Source organism: Necator americanus, chromosome I (assembly GCF_031761385.1).
Source record: "Necator americanus strain Aroian chromosome I, whole genome shotgun sequence".
NCBI lineage: Eukaryota > Metazoa > Nematoda > Chromadorea > Rhabditida > Ancylostomatidae > Necator > Necator americanus.
The window spans coordinates 20,292,752-20,320,659 of NC_087371.1; the positions used below are offsets into that span (position 1 = coordinate 20,292,752).

General features: G+C 40.9%; 1 protein-coding gene across 3 annotated transcripts; it reads right to left on the bottom strand.

The window, feature by feature from the left end:
• Positions 1-1,531: 1,531 nt before the first annotated feature.
• On the bottom strand, positions 1,532-27,744 carry RB195_006311 (uncharacterized protein; the record flags this gene model as incomplete). 3 transcript variants are annotated; one of them, XM_064179333.1, is made up of 30 exons in its annotated part: positions 1,532-1,600; positions 5,231-5,329; positions 5,442-5,566; positions 5,646-5,687; positions 10,206-10,287; positions 10,983-11,056; positions 12,201-12,326; positions 12,389-12,549; positions 12,603-12,703; positions 12,756-12,858; positions 13,292-13,370; positions 14,037-14,135; positions 14,193-14,250; positions 14,640-14,744; positions 14,800-14,863; positions 16,047-16,159; positions 16,220-16,369; positions 16,443-16,578; positions 16,632-16,778; positions 16,833-16,915; positions 17,233-17,346; positions 17,404-17,485; positions 17,959-18,012; positions 18,184-18,239; positions 18,324-18,392; positions 20,603-20,793; positions 20,857-20,886; positions 21,429-21,540; positions 22,180-22,255; positions 27,731-27,744. In XM_064179333.1, 30 exons carry the CDS (start codon positions 27,742-27,744, stop codon positions 1,532-1,534), a joined length of 2,814 nt encoding a protein of 937 aa, XP_064036294.1. The 3 variants fall into 3 exon arrangements, with proteins under 3 accessions (XP_064036294.1, XP_013303408.2, XP_064036295.1); XM_064179332.1 differs by lacking the exons at positions 1,532-1,600; positions 5,231-5,329; positions 5,442-5,566; positions 5,646-5,687; positions 27,731-27,744 and adding exons at positions 22,569-22,735; positions 22,794-22,927; positions 23,222-23,393 and having other exon boundaries at positions 10,198-10,287; XM_013447954.2 differs by lacking the exons at positions 10,206-10,287; positions 10,983-11,056; positions 12,201-12,326; ... (21 more) ...; positions 22,180-22,255; positions 27,731-27,744 and adding an exon at positions 6,577-6,642 and having other exon boundaries at positions 5,646-5,799.
• Positions 27,745-27,908: the final 164 nt, after the last annotated feature.

A 27,908-nucleotide genomic window follows, 5' to 3' on the forward strand; every position in this document is an offset into this window, starting at 1 on the left:
CTAACTGGAATGGTGTTTCAAACGGTAGTAAAAAAAAGTCCCTGGTAGCAAAAAAGTTCCGGATTCCAGTATGTGCTCAGATATGTTGAAGGAAGACAAACCCCAGCGAAGTTGCGGATAGCCGCGTTAGTCCGTGACCCCCGCCCGCCGATTAATTCAAGTAAATCATAATAAGAATCTATTCTTAATGCTGCTTTCGTGTGTTTAATTAGAAATAAACATATCATTTACAAATATCCTACTACATAAAATAAAGAATTTTAAGATCTTCTCTAAGATGTAATTATTGATCACTACGTGTGCCCTAGTGTCCCATAAATAAAAAGCTGGCTCATAATCGACTCCATAAACTGATTCACTCGTTCTTAGTGATGACCCTCGGGAGTGAATTATTATTTTTGATTTGTTCGGCGAAGGGTCTTCTCTATTTCGTCTAAGAGCAGAAGCGAAACGGAATCCTTAACTATTCTCTCGTTCTTTACTCGTACTATTCTATTCTATTCCTCTATTGCTAAAAAAACTTTTACTAAAAATATCTTCGTTAGTATATAGCCTGTCTTCGTGATCTCTTTGACTTGTATCTACCACATCCACATGAACCGATCTCCCCTCATCCCCCGAGGTCGGTGCGAATACTTGGCTCGATATTGCTTTCTTAATCTGACGCACTCCTCCTTACTGATGAGCCTTGATAGCGAATTTCTTTCTATGGAACTTCTACTCTTCCCTCTTCATCAAAGGGAAAGCAAAACGAGGTTCTGAAGGATTCCCTAATCTTTTACTCCTACTAATCTTTTCCACGATTAAAAAAAAATTTCATCATTGGACAATATACTATTTTATGGTTATATGATACACCTAGCGGTTTTCTCATTAGTACTAACCGCAGAACGTCTTTGGAAGTTTAGTAGATAGTATGTGGCTTATTATAATGAGAAGAATTCTAAGCTCCTCATCGTGAATGCAAAGTCGGGTCAAACCCACTCCGTCGTAATCCGTTTCTCTTCGTTTCGGCTTTTTTTGTTGCGGGTGACGTTTCTAGATGCATCATAAGAAAGAGCGATTATTTCTGATGTCGTTTGTGCTTTCTTCAGAATAATCAACAAGAAGGGAGTGCGATTTCGCTTATCCTCGTAATCTGCATGCCCGAACCCTACCTTTTCATGGATTGATCCCACCGTCGTCAATTCCGTATGCTGCCTTCAAAATGATCTACGATTGGAAAACTATTAACATCGATTTCTTTCACATATCGTACAAATTCCTCGGTTTCATCATTTATAAAGACGTAAAGTTAGGATGACACATCAAAGAGATATTTACGGAATGGAGAAACATTGGACAAAGGCACCTTATTTTATGAAGAAGACGATTTTCGTAATTGAGAACTTATTAAATAAAGACACAATATAAACAAGATATCTTTACAACGTCTTCTGAGAATCATTATAATCAACAGTACAATCTAACCGCCATCAATTTATTAATTAGTCCGGTCAACATTATTTCATTGTTTCGCCGCTTCTGTTATTTATCCCACAATATTTGATAATTCCTTAAGAGCTACTTCTTCTCGTTGGTCCATTGGTTCCGTCAAACCCTGAAAATGGATTCGACAAAAAAGCTTTACGTTGGATTAAAGAAATACTTGACCTATTTTTCTTACAAAGACGGTGGAAACAAGTAAGTAATGTTTTTTTTTCATAGAGATCATAACTTTTACGTGTGCCAAGGAACTCTCGCACTTTCGAAGGTAAACTACGTATTTCTAAAAAAATCCAGGAAGACTGTTTTGTAACTTTGCACCTCAGTATTTTTAAAATTAGATGTGCGCTCTCGCATAAGCATCTGTGTTTGTAAAACACTGTTATGAGCGACAGAAGCCGTCAACCCCCACTGGTTTTCAAGTTAGCCGTAGAGTAGGCTGCATCCGAAAAACAGTTGAAATATTTCGGAAAACAGCCCTTTCCTTATCTGAGGTGAGCTTGGCTGGGAGTCCAACGCTGAAAAAAGAAACAGATCACCAGAGTCGCCGATTTGTGGAAATTAAAAAAAGTTTTTGATGAGCGTCAATTTTTATTCTAATATCATTAAAGCTAGCGTATCACGAAGCAGACGTTTTGGGATCTCCGCGGGCCAGTGTAGAATACATAGCCCGAAAGATGCGCCGCTGCACAAGGCTGGCGCGCTCCAATCGAACTCGTTGTAGAAAATAGCGCGCCAGAACGCCTGAAGCCGTATCTTCCGGGCCGTTTTTTACGGAAATTAGGAAGAAATGGACGGAATCACCCCCTCTTCTTAGTCTGCGATCCCGTATACGGATACTTAACCTGAAATCCGCCCCACCTCAGATTCGTGGTATGCTGCCTTTAACTAAACGCAATCAGGCGTTCGAGTGTTCGTACCAGGAACGTAAGAGTTGTATAACCTGCAGGGGAAATGGCGAAAGATTCCCAACGCACATGCAAAAAAGGTGCTGTCGTCAATGTACAAGTTTCGCACTTCTCAAACTCATCAACAAAATGTGAATTCGGAATACCTTCAGGGCAGGGAGCTGTATTTGGGTGTTATTTTGGGATTCTCGTTTGTGCCATTTCTACGAAAGTGTGTAAAGGCAGCGTGTCACGATGCTGACAATGCAAGTATTTCTGTAAACAGATATAGAGTTCGAGATGTAGCTTACAAGTGTGAGTGTGGCCCCGCTCAATTCGCCTTAATCGTCCTGAAGAGCGGGGACTTTCCCTTGAGGTACGTGAAAACGCGCCACCCTTATGCACGCATCGCATCCACGAGCGAGTGGTCGGAAATGGATGACCAACGAATAGGCTGCTGAGAAATCCGCAGATGTACAAAGATAGCTCGTCGTAGGAGCAAACGCCCCTTTCAAAGACGATTAGGACGAATTGAGCGGGACCCTAACATTTTCAGCTTCGCAATGAGCTGTCTTTCACACTTTCGTAGATGTGGCACAAATGAGAACCTCAAAACAACACCCAAACACAGCTGTCTCCCCTGAAGGTATTTCGAATTCTGATCTTGTTGCTGAGTTCGAGAAGAGCGGAGTTCGTACATTGCAAAAGTAGCTGAGAGAGGAAGCTAAACCACGGTTGGGAAGAACACTCGGTCATATTCTATCGATGTTCCCAAATGAAGGGCAGAAGTAGAAACTTTCGCCAACCCTCACTTAATGGATCACTATGTGCACAGCAAATATTCGATTATTTTTCAGCGCGAAGTTTTATTTGAAGGCAAGCAACTGTGCATGGGCTTCTCTCAAAACTGCAATAAGCTCCGAAAAAGGGCATAAATTTGCACTTTAGCTGAGTAGATTCGTCCACAATCATTGAATACCATTCCCAACTGTGTGACTGTTCTTGGGTGGCATAAGGCTTTTACTGGAACAGTCATATTGAGACTTTTGTAACAGAAAATCCTACCTAAAAGATAGCGATCTAAAGGGAACCCCTCTATGTAGAAATAAACAGCGGGCAACACTTCTAGCCGATGACTCAGTTGAGTTGATTGTAGGAACTTGTTGTTTGCGGGTGAAAGGTAGTTGGGAGGGAAGAAGAGAGGAAGGGGCCCTCAACCTGCACTCGAACTGTCCTTTGGAGCACAAAAACCTCCCTAGAGCACAAAACCCGTTCTTAACTGTCAAACGACTTTCGAGAAGGCGATAGTTCAATCGACAGACTATCAGTGGAAATGAATAGCTTAGTCACTCTGGGCCCCTAAACTTAAGCATTAGCCTAGACTGGGCTAGAACTACTAAGAGGAAAAGGGAGGATAGAGGTGGAACTACTAATGCTTCAACTTTACCAAACCCTCCAAACAGGCTCACTGGAAGTGTTCGGAGTGAGTAGCTGACCCATGCTTATAGCACTTTCACGATAAAAGAGACTGAAAATGACCTGATGTACGGCTTTCCCGCAACCCCCATTTAACATTTGACGATATTTGTGCTTCAGGAGCGATTTTTGCGTTCTAGGTGCGACTCGAGAACTGTTCGATTAGAGCAGTGTTAAATCTCCCCCCCCCCCCCCCCTTCCTCAGAACTACCTTTTACCGCTTTCTTGCTACGGGAATGAAAGCACCGTTAGAATGGTGAATGAATTGTTGAAGTCCTTGTTTTACCGTTTTGAATTTCTTCTATTATTTCCATATATGACCTTTGGGACACAAACATAGGAAATCAAAGCGGATCGATGCGTATTAAACTGAAGAGTCATGATATGCTGCTGAATTGAAAATAAAAACAAATTTGCGGAAATCAATAACGAGATCACAAGTCAATGATGCTAGTAGTTACGGCAAGCCAATAATCGAAGAATACCACAACTTATTGTTCTGTCTGATGAACATTATTCTTGTTTTTCTTTGGAATTTGCAATGGAGCCTTGAGCAAGATGGACACATTAGAGAGTAGAAATTAACATCAAATTAAATTAGCAACTTAAATTTTTTGATCAAAAAGAGCCGCGTGACTGAATGTCTGTATACTTCGAACATTAGTTTGAAACATCATACATGCTATGTAATAACTGGCTTATCTGGTGACCTGTGTACAACGAAATTCGGTTCCAGCGGTGGTACATAAGTGTGCTGGCGCCAGTAAGCGCTGAAATAGGGTGAAACGTGTTCCGCAGCGTCGGATTTGTGCACCGCGGTGCGCCGCGGTGGCGCGCAATAAGTCCAAGTGAACTTGTGGAAGGTAAATGAGACCTTGTGAACCGTTTCATAGCACTGTTCACTGCATGTGTCGCGTTGCACTCCTGCGTGCTCCCATCTCTGTCTATTCCTCTGCACATCTTTCTCATCAGGTTAGAACCATCCTTTTTCTCAGAAAATGGAAACGCATGCAAACAGTTGCTCTAATAGTAACTAACGATAGTTTACGTGATCTGACGCAGAACTTTAACTTTATCAGCGTAATTATGACGCTGATGTAATTTCATGTTCGCACATCACTTTGTGCTGATTGTTGAGAGAATAACGACAAAACCCATACTTCGGACAATGCTTCCAAATTGTAGTGATATCAAGGAAGGTGGAAGCTTCGTTAGAAAAATACAAATTTCGTGTTACAGAAAGTGTCATAGCTTTTAGTTTCTATTGATTATTGAAGGAGACCAGAGCACCACGACAAGTCCAGTGTACAGCGCTAGGCGGACGTTCTTCGGACTGGTAGTAGGTGCAGGTTTATCCATTGCTCTAATATTACCAAACGTACCGTCATTGTTCCTCTGTTACACAGGTCTTCATCCATGCAACAGCAAATTTTCACGGGAATACCGAGAATTTCTCGTTCATAACATCCATTAGAAAAAAACTAAAACCGGTTTATAACGCTAATTATTGGAGACGGAAAAAATCATTCAGAATCTGATGTTAAAACACCTCAATTGAAGTTTGACGTTAAACTCAGCGCATTATGAATTCACCTGGCAGATGAAAGTGTTACAACCGGCTTTCTGAATTGTGCTCACGAAGAGGAGAGGAGCTGTAACATTGTAGCAATAATCTGTTTCCTTCTCGCATGTTTTCGTTTCTTCTCCTATTGTCGACCCTGAATGAAACCATATTCGGCACCTCGAGAAACCGAACTCCAGAAAAATAGTTCACTGACAGAAAGATAGCCGTCTTACCTCGGATAATTGAGTAGCCTATGTGACACTCAAGAGACGCGCCTGAAACGATGCACAGGAGAAGAACAACAATGGAAAACGTGCACATTCGTTCCGAGTTATCACGGAGAGCGCTGTTGTGAAGATGTACCAAATGACTGATTGACTTCTTCGACTAAATAAATTCCTGTCGATGAGTCAGCCCTGAAACATTCCATGGCGATACTCGCTGAGTGTTACCACAATAATCGTGTACTGAACAGAAAACGTTTCACAGCGCACCTCCTGTACCGAGTTCAGTGATATGGTAATGTAGCAGCATCGCAAAATGTGTGTCAGCAGAGAAATCCGATGCAACCTCTTATAATCACTGGATTCATAGAGGGTGTTTTCAGTTTTCGTTGTCATTCCATCCCAAACACTCGCTGAACTCGCTTGAACACTCGCCACTACTGTAAAGAAGGAGAGAATAGCCAAGGGTAATGTGCTTGGTGCTAATCAATCCGCTTGGTATGCACCACCGCATTAACTTAAATCCGGAATCATTTGAGGTTAACGAACGCGTTACCGGCCTGTACAACGACATGCAGGGGCTAGCCGATGTATCACGTCAGTGTTTTTATCCTCCCAGACAAGTCTGGTACCAATTAATCGACCACGGAAGAATGAAGGGCTTGGTTGGTACAAGCGCGGAATCGAACCTCCGATCCATCATGCGGCAACCACAGCGGAACCTCTTGCTAACTGCTCTACAGTGTCCCCGTAAAGAATAGAAAATCTCAAAAAGGATCCTGTACATCATCTAGCACAGTGGAGCGACTGCTCAGGGACCCATACCCACAACATCAGCTTCTATGATGAGCATGACAGAGGTACTCAGAACTTGTTCTCTAACTTGCTAGAAGAATCTTTTATCTTACGTGCCGTCACCGATTCAAGCCCGGTTATTTACCCTATGTCGTGATCCGTTCACTTTACAAGTAGCATCTGAAGACAGTAATGTTAGCAATGTCTTCATAATATGAATGACTTCTTCGTGTAAATTTGTGAGGAAGTTCTTTCTATGCCCGGAAACACATAAAATAGCGAAATAAACTCTGCATAAATCTCAGGCTAATTCCTTGAAAAAATACTAAACTACTTAGAAAAGTTTTACAGATAACAGCAACTGTGCACAAAAGACTCTTCCTTCGCACCGTGGACTAAATCAACAACGAAAATAGTGAGGCGCTACAAAAATCGAGTTTGTTTCCCTTTCGTGGATTCAGAACAAAAAAAAAAATGTAACTCCACTGCGTTTTTTTGCACAAATACAACTTGTTTGAGAATGTTGTACATTTTGAAAAGATGGACTTCGACTTCGATAAACATCACTTCTATTTCGTCAGATCCACTTAACGGCTATTGATAAACGAACAGAGTTTTACGAGTATGAATCACACTAGTCTACATCAAGTAGTTGATGAATCATGTCTTCTAGATAACTTTTTGCTAGCAACATTATGTTGCAACATTATGAACCAATATATTTTGTCGGGGCTGAAGATGAGAAATAGTAATGATTCAGTGGTATTAACATCAGTTTGACGGCAAAAAGAATGTCGAAAGTATTGATAAAAATTCAGTCATTTTTTGAATGTCATTCTATTTTTTTTGTCCCAGTGCTGTACCGATTTCTTTGCTTCTTTGGATCAATTATAGGCGATTTTGAACTAACTGCTTAACACTACCGATATATCGACGACTGTTTCCTTGTCTGTTCGTCTCAAGCAGAAATGGACAACTGTTTCAAGATTTTAAATGAGCAGTCGGAGTATATAAAGTTCACTCGGGATAAGCCTAAAGGAGAATGGTTACCCTTCCTCAACGTTCAAGTGCATATTTCAAACAGAACGCACAGGACAAAGTGGTACCGCAAATCTAGTAATAAGAATATCTTAGTTCATTTTCTTTCTGCCCATCCCACACAAGTTAAAAGGTCGGTAGTGCGAAATATGTTTCGCACGGCCACCTCCGCTTGCACTGGAAGAGAGGAAAGACGAGAATCTATCGAGCTTGCTAGGAAAGTTGCGATCAGTAACGGCTACACACCTATGCGGCCTATCACAAAAAGGGCATAAACCCGAAACAAATCTGGTATGGAGAAAGTACCCTTTTGTGTACCGTTTTTTTTTCGATGAGGTTAGCGCTGCCACTCGGCGGTATCTGAGGAAAGCTAAACTTGAAGAATCTGTTGCCATCGTGGAGCTCCCGCCTAGTAACATTAAGCAAATACTCATTCGAAATCGCCTATATGATCGTATTTGCACGACACCGGAGTGCAAAATATGCCCGGATAACAAACGGAGAAGATTTCGAAGTTAAGATCACAATTTTGGCGCGCGAACTTAGCATTGCGGCGCGCAAGGCTCTGGGGGCTTTTTGGATCCACTCCAAGAGTCCGATTATGAATCGCAAGGAGGAATGCCTCTCCATTACGCGGGAACTCGCGCCTTATTTAAGGCTGATATTTGATTGCGCTAGTCACCTCAAATCAGGTATCTAGCAGTGGCAGGATAGTCAGCTGATCCTAAGGTACGATGTTTTCTTCCACTGGTAGCTATGAGACCCAACGGTTAACGTAGGACTTTCTTTGTTGGGCGAATAAGGCGTTTGATCAGATTAATCACGCTCGATTTCACCCTTTCAGGCTCTGAAGAAGGCGATATTGCCGAAACGTTAGCCACGAATAAAGGATTATAACAACCTCGTGTCCGGCTCTATTAAAGAAAACAATTATTAAATTATTTTAATTTTTATTGATTTTTATTCATTGTCCCAATTTTTTCTATTAAGTAGTACACACGTATTATTTTACTTTTGTCAAGTATTCAAATAAACGAATTGTTATAATAAATATTAATATGTAGTGATGTAGGTAAAATAAGGTTATATAATCTGATATAAACGATAGACTGATTCCTCACTGCAAAGATCTAAGAGAGAGTCAATACTTTTGCCAAATAAATTTTATAAAACTGAGGAAAACTAGAGACGCTTAATTTTTCACAAAAATAGACGAAAGTTCTGTCCGTGGAAAGTTGCATGGGAATTACTGTGAACTTCGTTATCCAGCGACTCCTCGAGTTAACTTTATACTGATTCTCTCTGTATTTCTAGATGTCTTTTTTTTCCGCTTAGCAATACCATGAAATTGTTTTTTTTTGGGATAAATTTTATTCATTATTGCAGAAAAACACTAGTAAATGTGCTCTTTGAACTGTTCAACGCCAAATGCAAGGCTTTCATTCCCGTCAGCGATTGATTTCTGACCATTTCAATTAAAATTAAACTACACTCCGTTGCGCCTCTTTGCTTTTTTCATTTCTTCCTTCTTCTTTCCACTTCCTTTACGATCACCTCCCGCTTTCACACCTCTCCTACAACTCTCATTGTTGAGAAAATCGACTCCAAATTTCACGTGTGACTCTGCATATGACTTCCAGTGTCTTTTTTCTTCTTATGTCAATGCTTGTGTGTGGCTTAAATATGGCAATCAGGTTTGATCAATTCCCATTTTGGAGTTGGCAGTCTACAGTGCTTGTTCCATTAATCAGTTTCCGCTCTGTAGGGCTACTTACTGAGAAATTCACATTAACAGGGTTTTTTTAAAGCAGATCTGGAGGAATGAAGGCGATAAACGTACTGGTCGAACTGGAAGAAATTCTCCTCTAAGGTAGAGCCGAGTTCAGAGCCGCGCAGGCGCACGGTAGAGCGCGCGCTCTGGACACTGCAGGCTGTCTAAAAGAGGATCAGAAGAGGGTACTTACGCTAGAAGGAAAACCATCCCTTCTAGGAAATCAACAAGGTGTGCCATGGTACTAGAGAAAAGAACTGACTTTTCCGAAAATCCGGAGTCTTCTGCCAGCACCGAGAAGCCGAGAGGAAAACAATTTGAAAACTTTTATATGCGCATGATCTACTGAATTCCCGAAACTCGAAGCGAGCATTTTTGCAGTCGTTCTCGATGTTCTTATTGGACATGAGATTGTACTGTAATCTCTCTTGCTTAAAGACATCACCCCAAGAATCTGATGTGGTGCAGATTTCAGGTGGAGTATTCGTATACAGGATGGGAGACTACGGAGAGGGGGTGATTCCGTCCATTTCTTCCTAATTGCCGTAAAAAACGACCCGAAAGATGCGCCGCCGCACAAGGCTGGCGCGCTCCAGTCAAACTCCTTGTAGAAAATAGTGCGCCAGAACGCCTGAAGCCGTATATTCCGGGCCGTTTTTTACGGAAATTAGGAAAAAGTGAACGGAATCACCCTTCTCTCCTTAATCTACGATCCCGTATACGAATACTCCCCTTGAAATCCGTACCACTTCAGATTCGTGGGGTGATGCTTTTAACTCTACTTGGAAGCGTTGCATGATCACAGCGAGTATAAGTTTCTTTACTTCTTCCTCAACAAGCAATCAATAATCGAACACATATCAGATTGAAGTAACACGTAAACTGTTGTCTAAATACTTCGAAAGTATGAATAACCGTAACTTGTGGAAGGTTAACTTCAGATTAAATGTTAATTAGCTACAAACGTTTTGCACATTGTTTTAGAAATGACGAGATTTTCTTGTGCAAATGCTCCGAAGTTATGAAATGGTCTTTATTCGGATAGACCTGAAATTGTTGACCATTTATTTTTATTTTAATCCTCCAGCTCCGAGAATATTTTAATTTTGGTATGTATGATGTATTATAGCAAAGTGAGAAGTGGGAAGAGCTTTGGACTCAGGTCTTTACAGTAGTCTTTCCTCTCATGTCACTCGACGAAACACATCAAAACACATCGTTTGAGGGACCACCGCTGATTCGTATATTCGACGATCAAAAACTGCGCAGGCTAACACATAGGAAACATTCATGTTAACCTGCTCACTTCACCCATCTGACAAATTATGGGGACCGTTGTTTGATTCGGACTGCCGCAGAAATACCTTAGGTTCCCTGGTTTCACTTCATTTCAGATTGACACAGTCTGATGATGCTACTTTCTTGAGAGGGTCTACGTTTAGTTGGAAAGAGTAACTTAAAATCCCTATAGTTGACGGTGTGAGGATACTGGTGAGGACGTTATAGGGAGTTGATGTAGTGAAATAATCTTATTTCTCAATTGAACTATGAAGAATTTACAAAACGCGTCCTTTTTGAAAAATCGGGAGTTTCGGTCAAAATAAGTACTAGTGGTAGTCGGAAGAAAAGCGTCAAGGAAGTAGTAATATCAGAACGTCTAGAACAGAACGTTGCTATCAGAGAATGGCCTTTGCAGTAAACTATTAAAATGTTGCATTTTCGGAACTGACCAGTGAACTCACCATAACATCGAAGTCAATGTCATTTCGTTGCAGAGCTTCTATGAATAGTGCGCTGTGTTGGAAGTGGACGTTCTCTGGAAATAGTGTTAAAATTTCTTCTCTGGAGTGTTAGAATACAAGGAGAAGAAAAAAAATGTACAAAAGCCAACAAGATCTGTAATATGAACAGAAAAATTAGGCAGGTAGAGGTGATTGCAAAGAGCATTCCATGTTGAAGCCAATTGTTGTGCTTCAAGGATGGGATGCAGTTCTGACATATGAAGCACGACCCCTTTGTTGCAAAGAATGAAAAGATGCGAAAGTTGGATGAATGCGTTAAAGTGTAGAAATATTTTGTAGGCGGCAGACAAAACGGCACGTCAGAAGATACGTTGGAAGCGGCCAGATGGAGTGAGCGATTGCTATCAAGGTAGGACCCAGCTCCACTTGAACTATAGTCTCACATCGAATGCAACCGTTACCTCCACCGAGCCTACTCTGGACCGCTACCGTCAAACTGCGGCAATTAGTCGGCGTAAAAGATTGTCGGGCGACATATCACTTCCTTAGCGAGGACGTGCAGAAGCCACACTCAACAGGCGGTAACCTTCCCCGAATATCCTAACTTGTAGAGATCGAACTCCTGTCGTTTCTGTGCAAGTATCCGGAGTTAGTGTCCTTCTAAAGAAACCCTTTCAATAATTGAGTAGTTTCTTCTGATGTCAGAGAATCTCCCCGAATTGTAAGCACTGCATTTCTGCTCCACTATTGGTGTAATTGTGTTTCGTGAACGCCCTAGCAAGACATTTTGCTATATCACTGCATCTAGCGAAAAACGTGAATCATGCCTTCCACGTGAAGAAATAGAGAGCTTCAAAACCTCCACATACTAAAACCATAGAGGCAAATTAACAGCAGAAATAAAAGACGAACGCTGAGTAGTGAAAAAGTGCTCCGATAAAACTACGTAATCCTATTTATAGACAACTTCGAAGAAGAACGAATGTTAGTTGTTCCAAGAAGGAATAAAACCTACGTAACACATGAGGAAAAGTACTGCAAAGACTCCTGATAGTGGAAAAAGGCAACTTTCTCACAAAGGAAGCTACGCGTCACTCTACTACTACGAGTTCCGGCTGACTGTGTATCTTTGGATTTTGCAAATTCATAAATCTAGGTATGCAAAGACTAAGCCGGAATAAAAGTTCATAAAATGTTTGTTCTAGCGACAAACCTAACCATCATACAATCCATGAAGGAGTAATAAGCGAGTTTTCTTGAAATTTGAAACATTTTTTGTAATATCGCTAGCATCGTAGACGGACTTCTCAGCATTTCCCATGTATTTTTCGGAGTACGCTGTGTCTGGAACAGTGAAGAGTAGCGGAGAATTCGTAGAATTATGAATACGTCGGCCTCAGACTTACTGTAGTACAAAAAGTTAGCAACCGGAGCTACTGAAATGGCGCATTTAAAAAATGATTCAGGCGCTTTTTCGGACATCAACGCAGCTGCAAATCCTCCGTAGGACCAACCAAATACCGAAAGGCGGTGAGCGTCAAGGAAAGGATACTTTCTTATCACCTGTCTTAAGAAGATGGTTACCGAATGAGGAATAGTCACAATACAGTAGAAAATTACCTGATGCCTTCAATTTGGTCCTCGATCTCCACGGTGCCTAGTGCGCCGTGGAAGGCCCCCCGATATTTCCACCCACGTCCGTTCGATCCACGACCATCTATCTGAAGAGCACAAGCTCACTGTTTTTAGCTGATATACTCGTGCCACATTCACCATCACCACAGCATATTTTCGTGAGGTAACTAGGAATTCTACGAATCCATCCGTCGTGAAACATTCATCGCTGGCCATTTGCGGGCCTCCAGGTCCAGCGTAGCTATAAACATTAGGAGTAGTGGATACATAATGCAGCGATAATGGAAGAGAATGGGTATCTACTAAAGATTTATTGTTTGAAGCGACCTTCATTCGACGATTATTTATTCACTTAGCTTTTAATGGGGGATTATTTTTAAAATTTTAGATGTGAAGTCAAGTACTACATTATCATCCTGCCATCGTCATAACATCATAGCGCCTTCTATAATAAAATTACGAGTTGCAGGAATTGCTCTCAGTCAAAATGAGCTAAAAACCACTAGGCTTCAGGTGACTCTGAACTGAGCATAAAATAAGAGGGTTATAAGAGGGCAAATGGATAAAAGATCTCCCTTGTAAAGTTGCATTTATGCCTTACCATTCAAAACCAGTTGGAAGGTTTGGTTTCACCTCGATTGAATGATTACGGTAATTTGAGGTGGGAGACTTACACTTTGAGCAGCACTGGTAACGAGCTAGAACTAGATCGACTTGCTTGATTAGGTGGAAGGTAGATCTTCACATTGGCTTCTGAAAATGAGATTTTTGAAGTATCATAACTCATCGGGAAGGATGCCGTAGTTTGCAGCTACATTGGAGTTTTGGTGATCAAACATATTCCAGTGAACATATGTATGCTATGTTTTATGTATGTACAAGTAATGAAATGTAAAAATCTGCTTCGAAGTGGAATGATCCTAACGACGTGAATCGTTCATTCTGAAAATGACAAACATTTTTTTTTCTAGAAGCAGCATATTACAAAATTGACGATGGTGTGATCTCTATTGGAAAACGTAGGCTTAAGTTACACTACAGAAGAAAAAGGGTAAATTGCAAATATGACCGTGATCACGTTCAGTTATGCACAATCGCATTGAAAAATGGTGGAAAAGACGGCCATTCCGTTCTTTTCTTCCTACGAGGTACTTTAGAACGCACCACATCTTCAAGCGAGCGGGCGAAAATCAATGAGGTCTCCTATTTATGTAAAACTAGTAAAGAGGCTGCTGAGAAAACCGACGAGTGGTGCGTTCTAACACGCCCCGTAGGAAGAAACGTCCAGAAGGCATTTCTCATTTTGGCAGCGTTAGCGATTCACCTTCATAGAAGCAATAGGCATATCGTCACAATGTCAACTGGACCTCGCCTCAGATCAAAGGTATCGTTATAAAATCCATAGCCTTTGCAACCCACCATATCCTTGCGCCAGCGGCACGGTGTCGCGTATAATAGACGGTAATATTGTAGAATCCAATTCTTTCTCGTAACTTTCGTCCTTTAGGATTTCTACCACTAAACCGATTGCAAGTACAACATGTTTCGCTTTTCACAATGAGTTTTAAACCTCACAGTTTTCAACTTTCCCTCCAACAATGTCGCCAAGGTAATAGCGTGGCACCGCTGGTCCCTGTAACAAGGCTTATTAAGCGATCAAGAAAAATTTGGATATTTAAAGGGGAAAAGTAGATCATAGCGAACATAATTCAAATATTCGTGAGCATACTATATTAAGAGCCCTCAGCAATGAAACAATTATATGCAATTTCCTGAATTTTGACTGTGGTTATCTCTCTAAGGAATTCAAATCATGGAAATCGTAGTTTCAAGAACAACCGCAAAGTACGGAACAAATTGTGCTGCTTGAAACAGTCAGGCCCCTAAACCCCCCTCCCAGCCTGCTGGCGAAAGATCTGAAAACAAGGACTATTGAGGCTTATACCAACAGACACGCTCTTAATTGGTATGCATATCCCATCCGAAGCAACTGAAATTTAGCACAAGAAAAGGTTCACTTGCCTTGCACCACGTGAGTATGTGCTTAAAGTTCGATGTCAATTGATTGTCTTGATACGTACAGTTGGAGTGTCCACAGGATACGCATTTCCACGCATCAGTAGTTGTCTAAGAAGCAATCTTTGTGTGAAAGAATTCCATAAAATTGGAATCGAGGACATACTGGTGATCCCATCGTAGAGTATAGATGGCGATTGAGTGGTGAAGGGGCTGACGCTGTGAAATATCTGAAAGTCTATTTCTAACGCAAAGTTTTGAGAAAGTAATCGAGATCCGCAAAAGTGGGGGGAGGTTATTTAAAATATGTGAACGTTTAAAATGGTAGAAGAGAAAATGAGAGAAGGGTATAAGTTATGAGAGATTGAAATGATTATCTCCGAAGGATTTGCATGAACCCTTTTAATAGAAGAAAACTGTCTGTTGGTTGTCGGAAAGTTATGAATATGTGTCAGAATTTCTATGCTCGGCGGTTCTTTTTTGGCGAAAAAGTGCTCTTTCTCTTTCTCAAAAAAGTTCTTTGGTGGTGTGAAGATGATCCAAAAAATTTGGTCCAAAAATCCGTCTGAATTGCAAAGAAATGCCTTGAAACGGCATGAACGCCCAAAGCCGGACTTCAGACTTCCTGTGGTACTTTCATCGCTCGCCATTACTGACAATATAATAGGTGTTAAAGATGTTGACATCTTCTCTAGAATTAAATCTTTTTTTTTCGAAACGATGCTTTCTTCCTTCTTTATTTATAGAAATATTCCATTGACTGATTTGCAAGCACCAAAGATTTAACTTACTCACTTCCTAAGTGTGTCAATCCTACATCTAAAGAGTGCTCAAGCTTGATTTGATACCCATATTTCTTCGGTTCATGACAAATTGGAGTTATTGCAGGAAGGCGGTGCACCGCTACCAGAAATAAAAGGACGGCAAGGGCCCATCTCACTCCATTTTACAGCTTTCCGGTGCATGCACAGCAATTCGTTATACCGTCAGACCTATGCCCCTACTTTCCGAAATTCCGTTTCATATTTATAAATTCGCATACGTGAGACTTAGCCCATTATTATGTAGCATGATATTTTGTTTTGAAAGTTGTTTCTGCGATAGATTTATTCTCTGTACTTCCATTTTGCCTCTACGCTCTTCTAAGAGGCCTGAACTGGTTGATCTATTCTCGACTCCAGAAATAAAAAGCTATATTTTCTCCAGCTACCCTAGTCAGAGGCTCACTTTCACTTGAGATTACCCCCTTAAACTAAATTATGGTCCAGAATTGCCAACCAGAGAAGGGAAAAACTTCGAATATCAAGTTTTCCGGATGTCATCGCGTGGTGAAATACGAAGCAAAAAAGCCAAAGTGAGATGTACGTCATAGTTTGTAAAATATAGCTTAACAGCAATATTAAAATCACTTACATAGTGTCATTATTTTTATCGTAGGCGTTTAACTTCACGACATCAAAGTTGCCTATTGAGAGGAATGATGATTTAGCCCATTTCATAGCTCTTGCTCCTTTTCCAGCAGTTCTCTGCAATCAGCGGCACAATAGAGGTGATTGCAAGCAGAGAGGTGAGCTTACTTATCTTACCTGGATGGTTAGCTTAGCGATGTGCTGGTAACTGTTCCCGTCTGCCCTGGCTCGTGGCAGAAGGATATAAATAGCATTGTCACTGCTCAAAATGGATGAGAATTCTCTCACTTCCGGCCACGTTCTACTCGGATACTTGTGTTCAAAAATCTAGAACAGTCACTGTCGCTGAGAAGAGTAGGATCGTCGATGCATTTGCATAATTCGATGCATCATTCCTAACCAGTTTACAGAATCCCGATGGGTGATCACAAATGGTTACAGAGATGTGCGTTTGGAGTCTATCTGCCCAGAAAACAACGAGAAACTCTTCGTCTCCAATCACTACCCATTCCGCTCCATAAAAAATGTGATATGCTCTAAAAAGCACGGACTTGTTGCAGGGACACATTCTCGAGATGCTCTTGCCTACGTTCTGTTCCTTAGTTGCACGTCCATCTGTTTTAGTTCGCGACTCCCTTTGTCCCATACGAAAAGAATGAAGGTTGGTATTTGCTTTTCGTGGGTTTTAGCGTATTTTTGTTCCATCACACTCGGATAGCTTTCCCCTTCTGTATAGCTGCAGAACTCTACTTTGAAAAAAGTCATCAGAGGTTTACAGAAGAACACTAACCCGACCATGAGGATAGATTTTTCCTCCTTTTTCTCTTTACTCAGAAAAGCCAACTTTTTGCCTTTCTTGGACCACCAGACTCCCTAAAAATCCCTTCTAGTAGTACCAGTAAGCATTGTGTGCGACTGTAATTAGTTATTTAACGGGTCTCGTTGTTCCTAATAACTTTCTGCTCCTTTTCTTTCTACTACTTTCACTGTCGACTCTTCAAAAATAAATAGCTGTTTGTTTGCAAAAACGGCGAAATATAAATCTTCGAAACTAAAGGATTTCGCGAGAGAACCCGATTGATCGGTTTCCAGAGCCGAAAAGAATATCTAACGCGAAATTTTAGTGCAGAAATAGAACAAAACTCCTAAAAGATACTTGCTTTCCAAAAATGACCGAATATATCCCTTACATAGGAGCGTTCGGAAATTTCGTGCTGCCGGTTCAATCCTTCGATGCTGATCCGAACTGATGTAAGTGACTCGGGAGATTCTGAGTAGTAGAGATGACCATCCTGCCAGAAAACCTGAAAGTTTGGAGTGGTGGACCCAAGGATACCAGGAAAATACCTTAGGAAACCAACATAATCATAGCCAATGGGATTCCATCTGAAGAAGCGTTGTGTTTCGCTTCCGATTTTTGTAACTCCCACCTTGTAAGTCAGTCTGAAAATGTTGCGGCCCAACTACTGCATGCCGCAAAGCTTTCACTGAGTTCTCGTTTTTGTAATCTGCTGTTAGGAAAATAGTAGTGAGAAGGTACGTACGAAAATCAACGCATTCTGATCTCTCTGCTACCTAAACCATCTACCACCCGGCTGTAGTTACTCAAATATATCTCAAATTCATCCGGTGCGAAGGGTGAAACGAAAACGAAGAGTGAAGTGAAAAATGAAACGAACACCCTCTTGGCTCTGGATTAACGCTTCAATCAATTCAATCAATTTCAATTTATGTTTGCAGCTTGTTTCCATTCTCTAATACTCGCAAATCCGATCTTACAATTACAATGTAGCGTTTGATGTTTTACATACCACATAACAGGAGCACAACATGAAAGGAACTCCTCTTTGCCTCTCAGTTCTTTTAATTTTCAATTCAAATTAAGAGAATTCCAATAAAGTACAGCGGAGTCTCACCGTTTCTTTAATTCTGTGGGCGCGGACCCATTATAACTTCTATCAAGCAAAGCACTGTAAATATGTAATAGTTAAATGTGACTTTCCAAATGCCCAATCGCTGAGATACATTACATTTGTAATGAAATGAGAAGTTTCCCTGTTGTGGGACAAGTTATGGGACAGAAAACACTTTCTTTTCGATACCTTTTCCCTTTCAAAAGGTTTCGTTTAGCAGCAACTTACTACGTCTCTCTGTCGAAGATTGAGATCATGAACGTGGCGTTGAATTTTGAGGTGACCTGTGAAAAAACTTCCCATTTCTTTTTCCCTTTCAAACGTCGAAACTCGAAAAAGAGGTAGGAGGACAGGAAAAGGAAACTGACATGGAAGGAAACCTGCCTACAGAAGGCATAATAGCGATAGTCGTGGGAAGGTATTGGATTAAGACTGTCCTGAAGCAGTAAAAACAAGGACATGGGTAGCGATAGTTTAATAAAATTATATATGATTATTTCAACATAAGAACTTTCTAGATTTCATCAGGTTGCTTAGCGCAGCACTAAAGTTATTGTTAACCGAATCAATATGCACACTGCACACACTCATTGGTGCTTCATGGAAAAACCATAATTCCACTCTTCGTTAGCATCCGATCATGCTATATAATAGCGGCCGTTGTGTGCATACATACATACATACATACATACATACATACATACATACATACATACATACATACATACATACATACATACATACATACATACATACATACATACATACATACATACATACATACATACATACATACATACATACATACATACATACATACATACATACATACATACATACATACATACATACATACATACATACATACATACATACATACATACATACATACATACATACATACATACATACATACATACATACATACATACATACATACATACATACATACATACATACATACATACATACATACATACATACATACATACATACATACATACATACATACATACATACATACATACATACATACATACATACATACATACATACATACATACATACATACATACATACATACATACATACATACATACATACATACATACATACATACATACATACATACATACATACATACATACATACATACATACATACATACATACATACATACATACATACATACATACATACATACATACATACATACATACATACATACATACATACATACATACATACATACATACATACATACATACATACATACATACATACATACATACATACATACATACATACATACATACATACATACATACATACATACATACATACATACATACATACATACATACATACATACATACATACATACATACATACATACATACATACATACATACATACATACATACATACATACATACATACATACATACATACATACATACATACATACATACATACATACATACATACATACATACATACATACATACATACATACATACATACATACATACATACATACATACATACATACATACATACATACATACATACATACATACATACATACATACATACATACATACATACATACATACATACATACATACATACATACATACATACATACATACATACATACATACATACATACATACATACATACATACATACATACATACATACATACATACATACATACATACATACATACATACATACATACATACATACATACATACATACATACATACATACATACATACATACATACATACATACATACATACATACATACATACATACATACATACATACATACATACATACATACATACATACATACATACATACATACATACATACATACATACATACATACATACATACATACATACATACATACATACATACATACATACATACATACATACATACATACATACATACATACATACATACATACATACATACATACATACATACATACATACATACATACATACATACATACATACATACATACATACATACATACATACATACATACATACATACATACATACATACATACATACATACATACATACATACATACATACATACATACATACATACATACATACTTCTTTCTCGTTCCTCGTGTTTGAAGTTCGTTAGCTGTTCCTTGGCTCTCTCACCATATTTAAGATCGCTTGTTTAACGACTTTTTCTTCTGCAAATTCCACTGTGCTAGATGATGTACAGGATCTTTTTCGAGATTTTCTACTCTTTACGGGGACAGTGTAGAGCAGTCAGCAGGAGGTTCCGCTGTGGCTGCAGCATGATGGATCGGAAGTTCGAATCCACCCTAGTGATCACCAAGCCCTTCATTCCCCGGGGTCGAGAAATTGCTACTAGACTTGTTTAGGAGGACAACAACACTGATTTCACACATCGGCTAGCTCGCGCAAGTCATTTTATTGCTCAGTTACACATTCATGAACCTCAAACGATTCTGAGTTGAGGTGAACGTGGTGGCGCATCCCAAGCGGATTGATTAACGCCAAAAACCTTATCCGTTTATGATCATGATATAAAGGTTCCGGCGGAATTCGAAACTCAGAAGAAACGAACTTTGGAAAAGTACCGGATTGTATTTAAGTAGCCGTTCAGGCTCCATTCTGTCTAGTGACAGTCGGACAGGTCCATGAAGATAGTTTGAATAAACGATTGCATCGTTTCCGACAAAATGCGCTCCATAGTTTACCGGTTGAGGCAATCCATGATACACTTTGTCTCCACCCGATTCTTTTCTTTTCTTTTCCACGACTACCGTAGCTGAAATAGGTTTCAAAATTCGTCAAGTACAGATTTGTTGAAAAATGCATTCTTAAGACATGCCATCGTCGCCTTTGCTGAGCTTATCTCCTTCTGAAATTTTGCATTATGAACTAAAATAGTTGATGCTTTTGAGAAAGTTATCGAACGCTATCAGATATCGAATATCAGATCGCTCATCACTTGGTTTTTTACTGATTTGTATGAGTTTTTGAAGTTTCTGCAAGACCGTGAAGTTCTTCTTTTAAAGAGGGAAAGGAAATTGTTGAAAAGTTTATTGTTAACTAAGTGTTCATAGTATTCTCGGTGTAGCAGGTAAGTGATACGTGGGTGCTATGCAGTTATCTCTTTACGTGAAGACGAGAAATAACGTCGCAGAAGAAACAGAAAAGGATAAGTACACGAAAAATCTGCGCTCTTGTTTTGAGGAAGTGAATGAACGGACGAACAAGGAGCGAATCCCGCTGCCCCTTCAATGACACATTATTACTTTGGTTCAAAACAAGGAAACAGAACAACAACTGTGATGCTATTCAAATATCTATAGGTGCATGATAGCCATTTTTGTAGCGCATGTGCAGCAGGGCCAGAAATAATAGCCGAAGTTTATAAGGATCAAACAAATAGCAACTAACTCGGCGTAAATAGGTGGAATGCTAAGCCGATAAGTGAACAAACAAACATAATGACGAGTAGAGTTGCGATTCCCTTCCAGCCTCCTTCCTGCTTTACTCCTTTGCCCAATTCCTACAACAGGAGATAATCAAAGCTGGGAGGATTCTCAGCAAACCATTGAGTTATGGGATGGGTCGCGAACTTTTTTTTCAAAATCGAAAATACACTATGAGTAGATCTTGGCAAAATGTTGTATGCCAGGGAATGTTAGCAGAGAATTTTGTTTTCTACATGACAGCAGCGTCACGTCTTCCTAGTTTCATTGCATGATGTTTTTTTTTGTACATAATGAGATGATGGAGACGCTGAAGCCGCGATTGGTGCTAAAGAGGAAGGGTATTCCTCGAATGTTTTCCCTTTAGAGTGCTTTGTGCTTTCTCGTGCTTTTTTTGGAGGAAGTATCCCATAGCTCAAATCTCATGAGCAGTTTGAGCAGCACTATAATCTGGGTATAGAATACATGAGATTGTTTCGAAAATGTTCAGCTTTGACCAACTGACTATTTGATGATATGAGAAGATAAAAATCAAAGAAACTAGGAACTCAGGACACTGATATCGGAAAGAGCACGAAATTCTCTGTCAAATGACAGAACATTGCCAATGTTTATTTCTACGTTCCCTCGTAAAGTTTCCATTGTATAGAATCTACTGTCAGAAAGATCTGTCAAAGTAAATGAAGACCCAGCAGAGGAGGTGAAGAAAGACCTACGAAACGATTTCCGAAGGCTTTCTGCGAGTTCTTCGTGCTTGAGTTGAGTGAAGGAAAGGAGACAGGAAACTGTCTTCTGAAAAATAAGTACGATCACCAAAAGGGGTGAAAGGTGCTGCCCAATAATGCGGTGAGCGCAGTAAAGGTGGAAAAGCAACATGTTACTGTTGGCGGAACTCTTCGAACAGTTGCACAAACAGGGTTTGCCTTTGGGATAAAAGGATAGGGAATTTAAGGCAAGACATTCGGAAGTTCAATAAACTAATGTATCAGGTCAGTGTTTTCTTTCTCTCGTACCACTGTGGTAGCAATTATACCTCGGAGGGATGAAAGTTTTATCGGCTCTGGGACGGTTTCAGTAAATCAGGAGACGCAGTAAAAGCTCTTACCCACTGCGGTGCGCTTGGTCAATGACTGAAACTTTCGCTTTGACCGCCATGACTACCGCTTTCGAACTGGTCGAGTGGGCGCCAGTATATTTTCCATCTGTTCCGATCGCGTGCCAGAGTCGGCAAATGGTTTTTCCTCTCACGTCGGACACGAAGAGCACCAAGACCTGTACCATCGTGTCTTCCTGTAGTGAGCATGATATCGCGGGAAACCCAGTCACTCACAATCCTGGTCCAACAGTTGTCGTTGAAGGGCATCGCGTGTCCGGCCCACTTTATCTTCCTGTTTTTGGCAAATGCAGCAGCGACTCGATTGAGCGTTGAACAACGCTCACTGCATTTTCTTCCTGCTTGCGTGCCTAGGTTTCTGAAGCATAATTCAAAGCAGGAAGTACTGTGGTGTTAGAGCAGCAAGTACTGTGGTGTGGTGAGCAGGGAGCCGAGTGTTCCTTTTCTTCTTCATTACATCTGTGATGCTCTTATACGCTCCCCAAGCCACTCGTTTCCTCCTGCTCAGCTTAGAGATAAGGTCATTCTTCATGTCGTTTGTTTATTTCCCTACCTGGACAAACGTAGCTGGCACATTCGAACATGTTTCTTCCGTTGAGTGCAAACTAGGCATCCGAAAGCCGCCCGTTACGCATGAACATAACCTTTTACAGATTGAGCCAAAGACCGATGCATCCACATGTTTTTTTCCAACTCGGTCAGCATCCATACACCTTGGAGGATGTTAGGTGTTATCACAGCGATGTCATCGGCAAGGTGTAAATGATGTGGCTGCCGACCAGCAATCTCCACTCCCTTGTCGTCCCATTCCAGCATTCGGATTGCGCCTTCGAGAGTGGGCTGGAATATTGTCGGACTCCTCTCTTCACGGCAATGATGAGATTTTTATAGATTATGGAAATTCTTGTCGTGAAGTTTCCGTACAACTCTCGAAGTACCTTTATGTACTTAGTAGGGACACCTTGGTTCATTACATTAGTCCATAACTACTTCCTTCTCGACTAAGCCAGAGGCGTTCTTTAAGTCGACAAAGGCGAGTCAGAGCGGCATCTTGTACTCTCGTGATACCTCGATGAGTTTCGAAGCAGTGCGAATGTGGTCAACCGTGCTGAATCTTTTTCAAAACCCTGCTTGCTCGCGTGGCTGTCCTTCATCCAAGACTTTTTCAATCCTATCAAGGATCACTCTTGCAAAGAGCTTGTAGGTGACGGATAGTAAAAAGATTGGGCGATGGTTGCCGATGTCATGTGAATTTTCCTTCTCATTCAATAACATCTCGCTGGTCTTTCACTGTTTAATGACCGTTAATTCCGACAGGTAATATGTGAAGAAGTTTAACGAGAAATGGTGCAGGATTCTTCAGATGTTCAGATTTTATCGTGGCATGATAGCATGGTCGTACTTCGGATGAGAGAACCTCTGGAATGACATGTCTGTCTTCCTCCAGATGGTGAAGAGGAAAGTGGACATGGTTGTCGAGAAGAGATCAGAGTAGAAGTTGTAGATGATCTTCCCATTCCCCTTCTCTCGGTGCAATGGCTGTTTTCTTTGGGTTCCGGAAAACCCTCACCTTTTCTTCTGATTGGCAAATTCTCGACAGGCGTAGCGAATCTTTCTTGTCTGTCCAGCTTCAGCCAACACTTCTACTATTCTCTCTTTGAGGTCTTGTTTTATCGCCTCTCTGCAAAACCTCCTGAGCTGGAAGGTGAGCTCTTGGCTGCCTGCGGATTATGCTGCTCCACGTTAGCGTATCAGCTCAAGAAATTCCGGAGACAGGCGATCTTCGCGATTTTAGGACTTTGAGCCTTCTTGTGCAGTCAGGAAAGTGTTCAACGAACCAATTGTATTCCTCATCAATGCTGTTCATTGCGGAATCTTCTGAAAACTGGCTGGCATAGCGAAAAGATCCCAGTTAATGATTGTTCTGGAACTTCCCTCCTTGAGAAGAGAAACCTCTCTTTGAGGCGGAGAAGGTCTGATCCCGTATGGAACTTCGACACAACAGCGACATCCGTCAGGCAAAATCTTTTGTCGTCAGTGATGAGGTCAGTTTTGAAGAACTTCTCTATGTCCATATAGAAGGCTTTGACTTCTTTTTCTTCTCTGTAGCTTGATGTTGGAGCGTCACTTCACCAACTCCTCTACTACCGGATCTACCGGATTACGAACAGTCCTTTTCTAGTTTCATATTCGGCCTTGAAAAGGTGGCATCGTTTCGTCTTGGTAATTCCGATGACGTCGTACTTTATCATCAGGTCTTCAATAGCCGCATCCGATACAAGCGTACGGTCGTTGTGAGTACAGATTGTCACTACGATCCTTTTCCTTTTTGAAAGCGTAGATTACTCCTGAAACCCCGTCCTTCCGGGCTACCCTAAAAAGTTTCCTTCTTAATCAGGAGAATCTTTCTTATTATTGTGAGATGCACATTGTTGCAGGCGACTCTAAACCACCTTCCTCACAGTTCGCAACTAATTGAACGCAGGTTTTTGGCCACACCCACGTGCATTTTACAAAGAGTCAGTCCTGGCACTGCAGAAACAGGGAGTCCGTCGCCTGAATCCTGCGTCTCTAGGCAGATACAATATCGCTTTTGATTACAGCAATTAGCCCTCTGTCCGCCACCTGGGGACGCGACACGTAGCCTAGCGACTAACCAGTTGTGATTCCTCTAGTGAGGGAGATCCGTGGGCTGAAACTTTAACTATAGTTAATTCTTAGGGTTCCTTCTAGAATTTTTGGAAGCTCTTTCTCTTGCATTGCTGCTATGCTCGGTCGTCGTTGCCCTGTGATTACCTCTTGGACGTCTACTTACTCTGAGCGGGATGCTAGTAACGATCGTCACGATCATCCTGGCTTCTAACATTCTAGGCAGTCATATGGTTGACACTATCTGTACCATTATTGACATTACCATGCGTTTCCGTTGACCGCACTGGCTGCGGAGAATTTCATTTACGTTAAACAAGAATGTGTGCTTCTGCAGCTATTTCAGGAGATAGCTTTTCCTGATAACAGAAGGCATCCCGAAAGAATATGATTCTTTGCTGCTGAGAAAGAGATCTCGCATGTGACGTTCACGAAAGATTGAGGGACTTATCAGCCACCCAGAAAATTTTGAGCAGCCGAACTCAGCGCTGTCATCTATAAATTTTATTGCACATGCAGTCATAGATATCCAGTGTGATTATGAGAAATGTTTAAATGTAAGCAACCAACAATCTAGCGACAATCCGGTTAAATTGTCGTGTAACACCGAGAAAGCGATCCTGTGATACTATATACTGTCATGATATATAATAACGGACTTATTCTGTCACGCACGTGCGTGCGTGTGTGTGTGTGTGAGTCACGAAGTTCAGAAAGACGGGTGCGATGGGTCCACCGGCGTCGAGTTGGTGCCTCGACGCTAGGAAGCTATAAAATGGGGTGCTACGGGTCCACCGGCGCCAGACACTTATAGAAGGAGGTGCGACGGGTCCAATGGCGTCGAATTCGTGCACTAACACCAGATAGCTTTGAAATGGGGTGTGATGGGTCCCACGGCGTCGGATCGGTACGCAATAACTTTGTGCAGATGTCGCGAAAGGTAAATTAAACGTTGCAACCGTTCCATATTCATGGCCACTGCACGTGATGCACTGCACGTCTATGAATCCCCCAAGTATCTACTTCCTTGCACGTTTGCCTCAACTTGGTGTCATGCCTTCTTCAAAATGTGGAAACACCCCCACAAACGGCTGCTTAAATAGTACCCAACAGCTTACGTGATCTGATGTGGAACTTATCTTTATCAGTACGATGATGCTATTTACGTAGTTTTATGTTAAAACATCATTCTTTGATAGCTGCTGGGGAAAACAGGAAGAACACCCATACTTCGAGTAATGCTTTAGAACTGTGTCTATATTATATAGAAACCGAAGAAGTGTTTGAAGCTAAAGTTTGAATATTCTCAAAATGGTGAGCTGACGCGTTGAAAAGAAGACTATGAAATTTTTTGCCTTTATTTATAGTAAAAAAAGAGAGAAGAAAACGTTGCTAGAAAAAGAGAATTCTGATTTTACAGAAAATGTCATTACTATGAACTTCCATTGATCAGTGAAGGGGAGCAAAGCTAAAATCACAGAAAGTCTGAAGTCCGGTTTTAGCCGGACATTCAGACTTGTACTACTATACTATTGAAAAGGAAATAAAGAAAAAGGAGAAAGGAAGCAGTATGGAAGATCCGAAATAAAAATAGTTGCGGTTGATGGATCTGTACTAAAAAACTGTACTAGGAAGAAGTGCGGATTCAATTATGAAGTTGCAGCTGCAGGGAAAAGAATTCGAAGGAAAAGCTAGCGAAAAGGAGGAAGAAGAAGTCTTTGAATGTAACCTTCTTCTGTCTTCGAAAGCAAGTGCTGGCCATCTTCCCCATCAAGTATAAAGGGCAGTAGGCAACAAAAGCTAGTCAATTTGAAACAAGTCAAAAAGCAAAAGCTAGTCAATTTGAAATAGTCTTGCATACTTAAAGGCATCACTCCACGAATCTGAGTTGGTACGGATTTCAGGTGGAGTATTCGTATACGGGATGGGAGACTATGGAGAGGGCGTGATTCCGTCCATTTCTTCCTAATTGCCGTAAAAAAGGGCCCGGAAGATACGGCTTCAGGCATTCTGGCGCACTATTTTCTACAAGGAGTTCGACTGGAGCGCGCCAGACTTGTGCGGCGCCGCATCTTCGGGCCGTTTTTTACGGCAATTAGGAAGAAATGGACGGAATCACCCCCTCTCCATAGTCTCCCATCCCGTATACGAATACTCAACCTGAAATCAGCACCACCTCAGATTCGTGGGGTGATGCCTTTAATGTAATAGAGTAATCAGAAAGAACAGAGTAGATTCCTAAATCTGTTCCGGCGAATTTTCACGATGTTTGCTGTGGATACCTGCCTGTGCTTTGATGCAAATTATGCGTAACTTTTTCAAGGATACATGGGGTTGAAATGAAGTAGGTTATTCAAGGACATTCAGAGAACCGTGTATTCACTTGTGTCCTGAGCGCAGGTAAACACCGACAATAAAGAGCTAATTTTATTCTGCCGCGATTAACGAGTTTGGACAAATCTTTGGAATTTGTGCCTTATAATAAACTGCTAGAGATAAATTACCCCCAATAAAGCATAATGTTGGAAAACTGTTCTTCGAACCGCTACCAGTTGAAAATGAATCATACTGGTTTCATGCTTCAAGTTTTTTTTTTCTGCAACTAAAAACAGCTAGATGTACCATCAGACCGGTATTGTTGATTCTCTATGTTATATCTGAGCTTATCGAAGACTCTCAAGT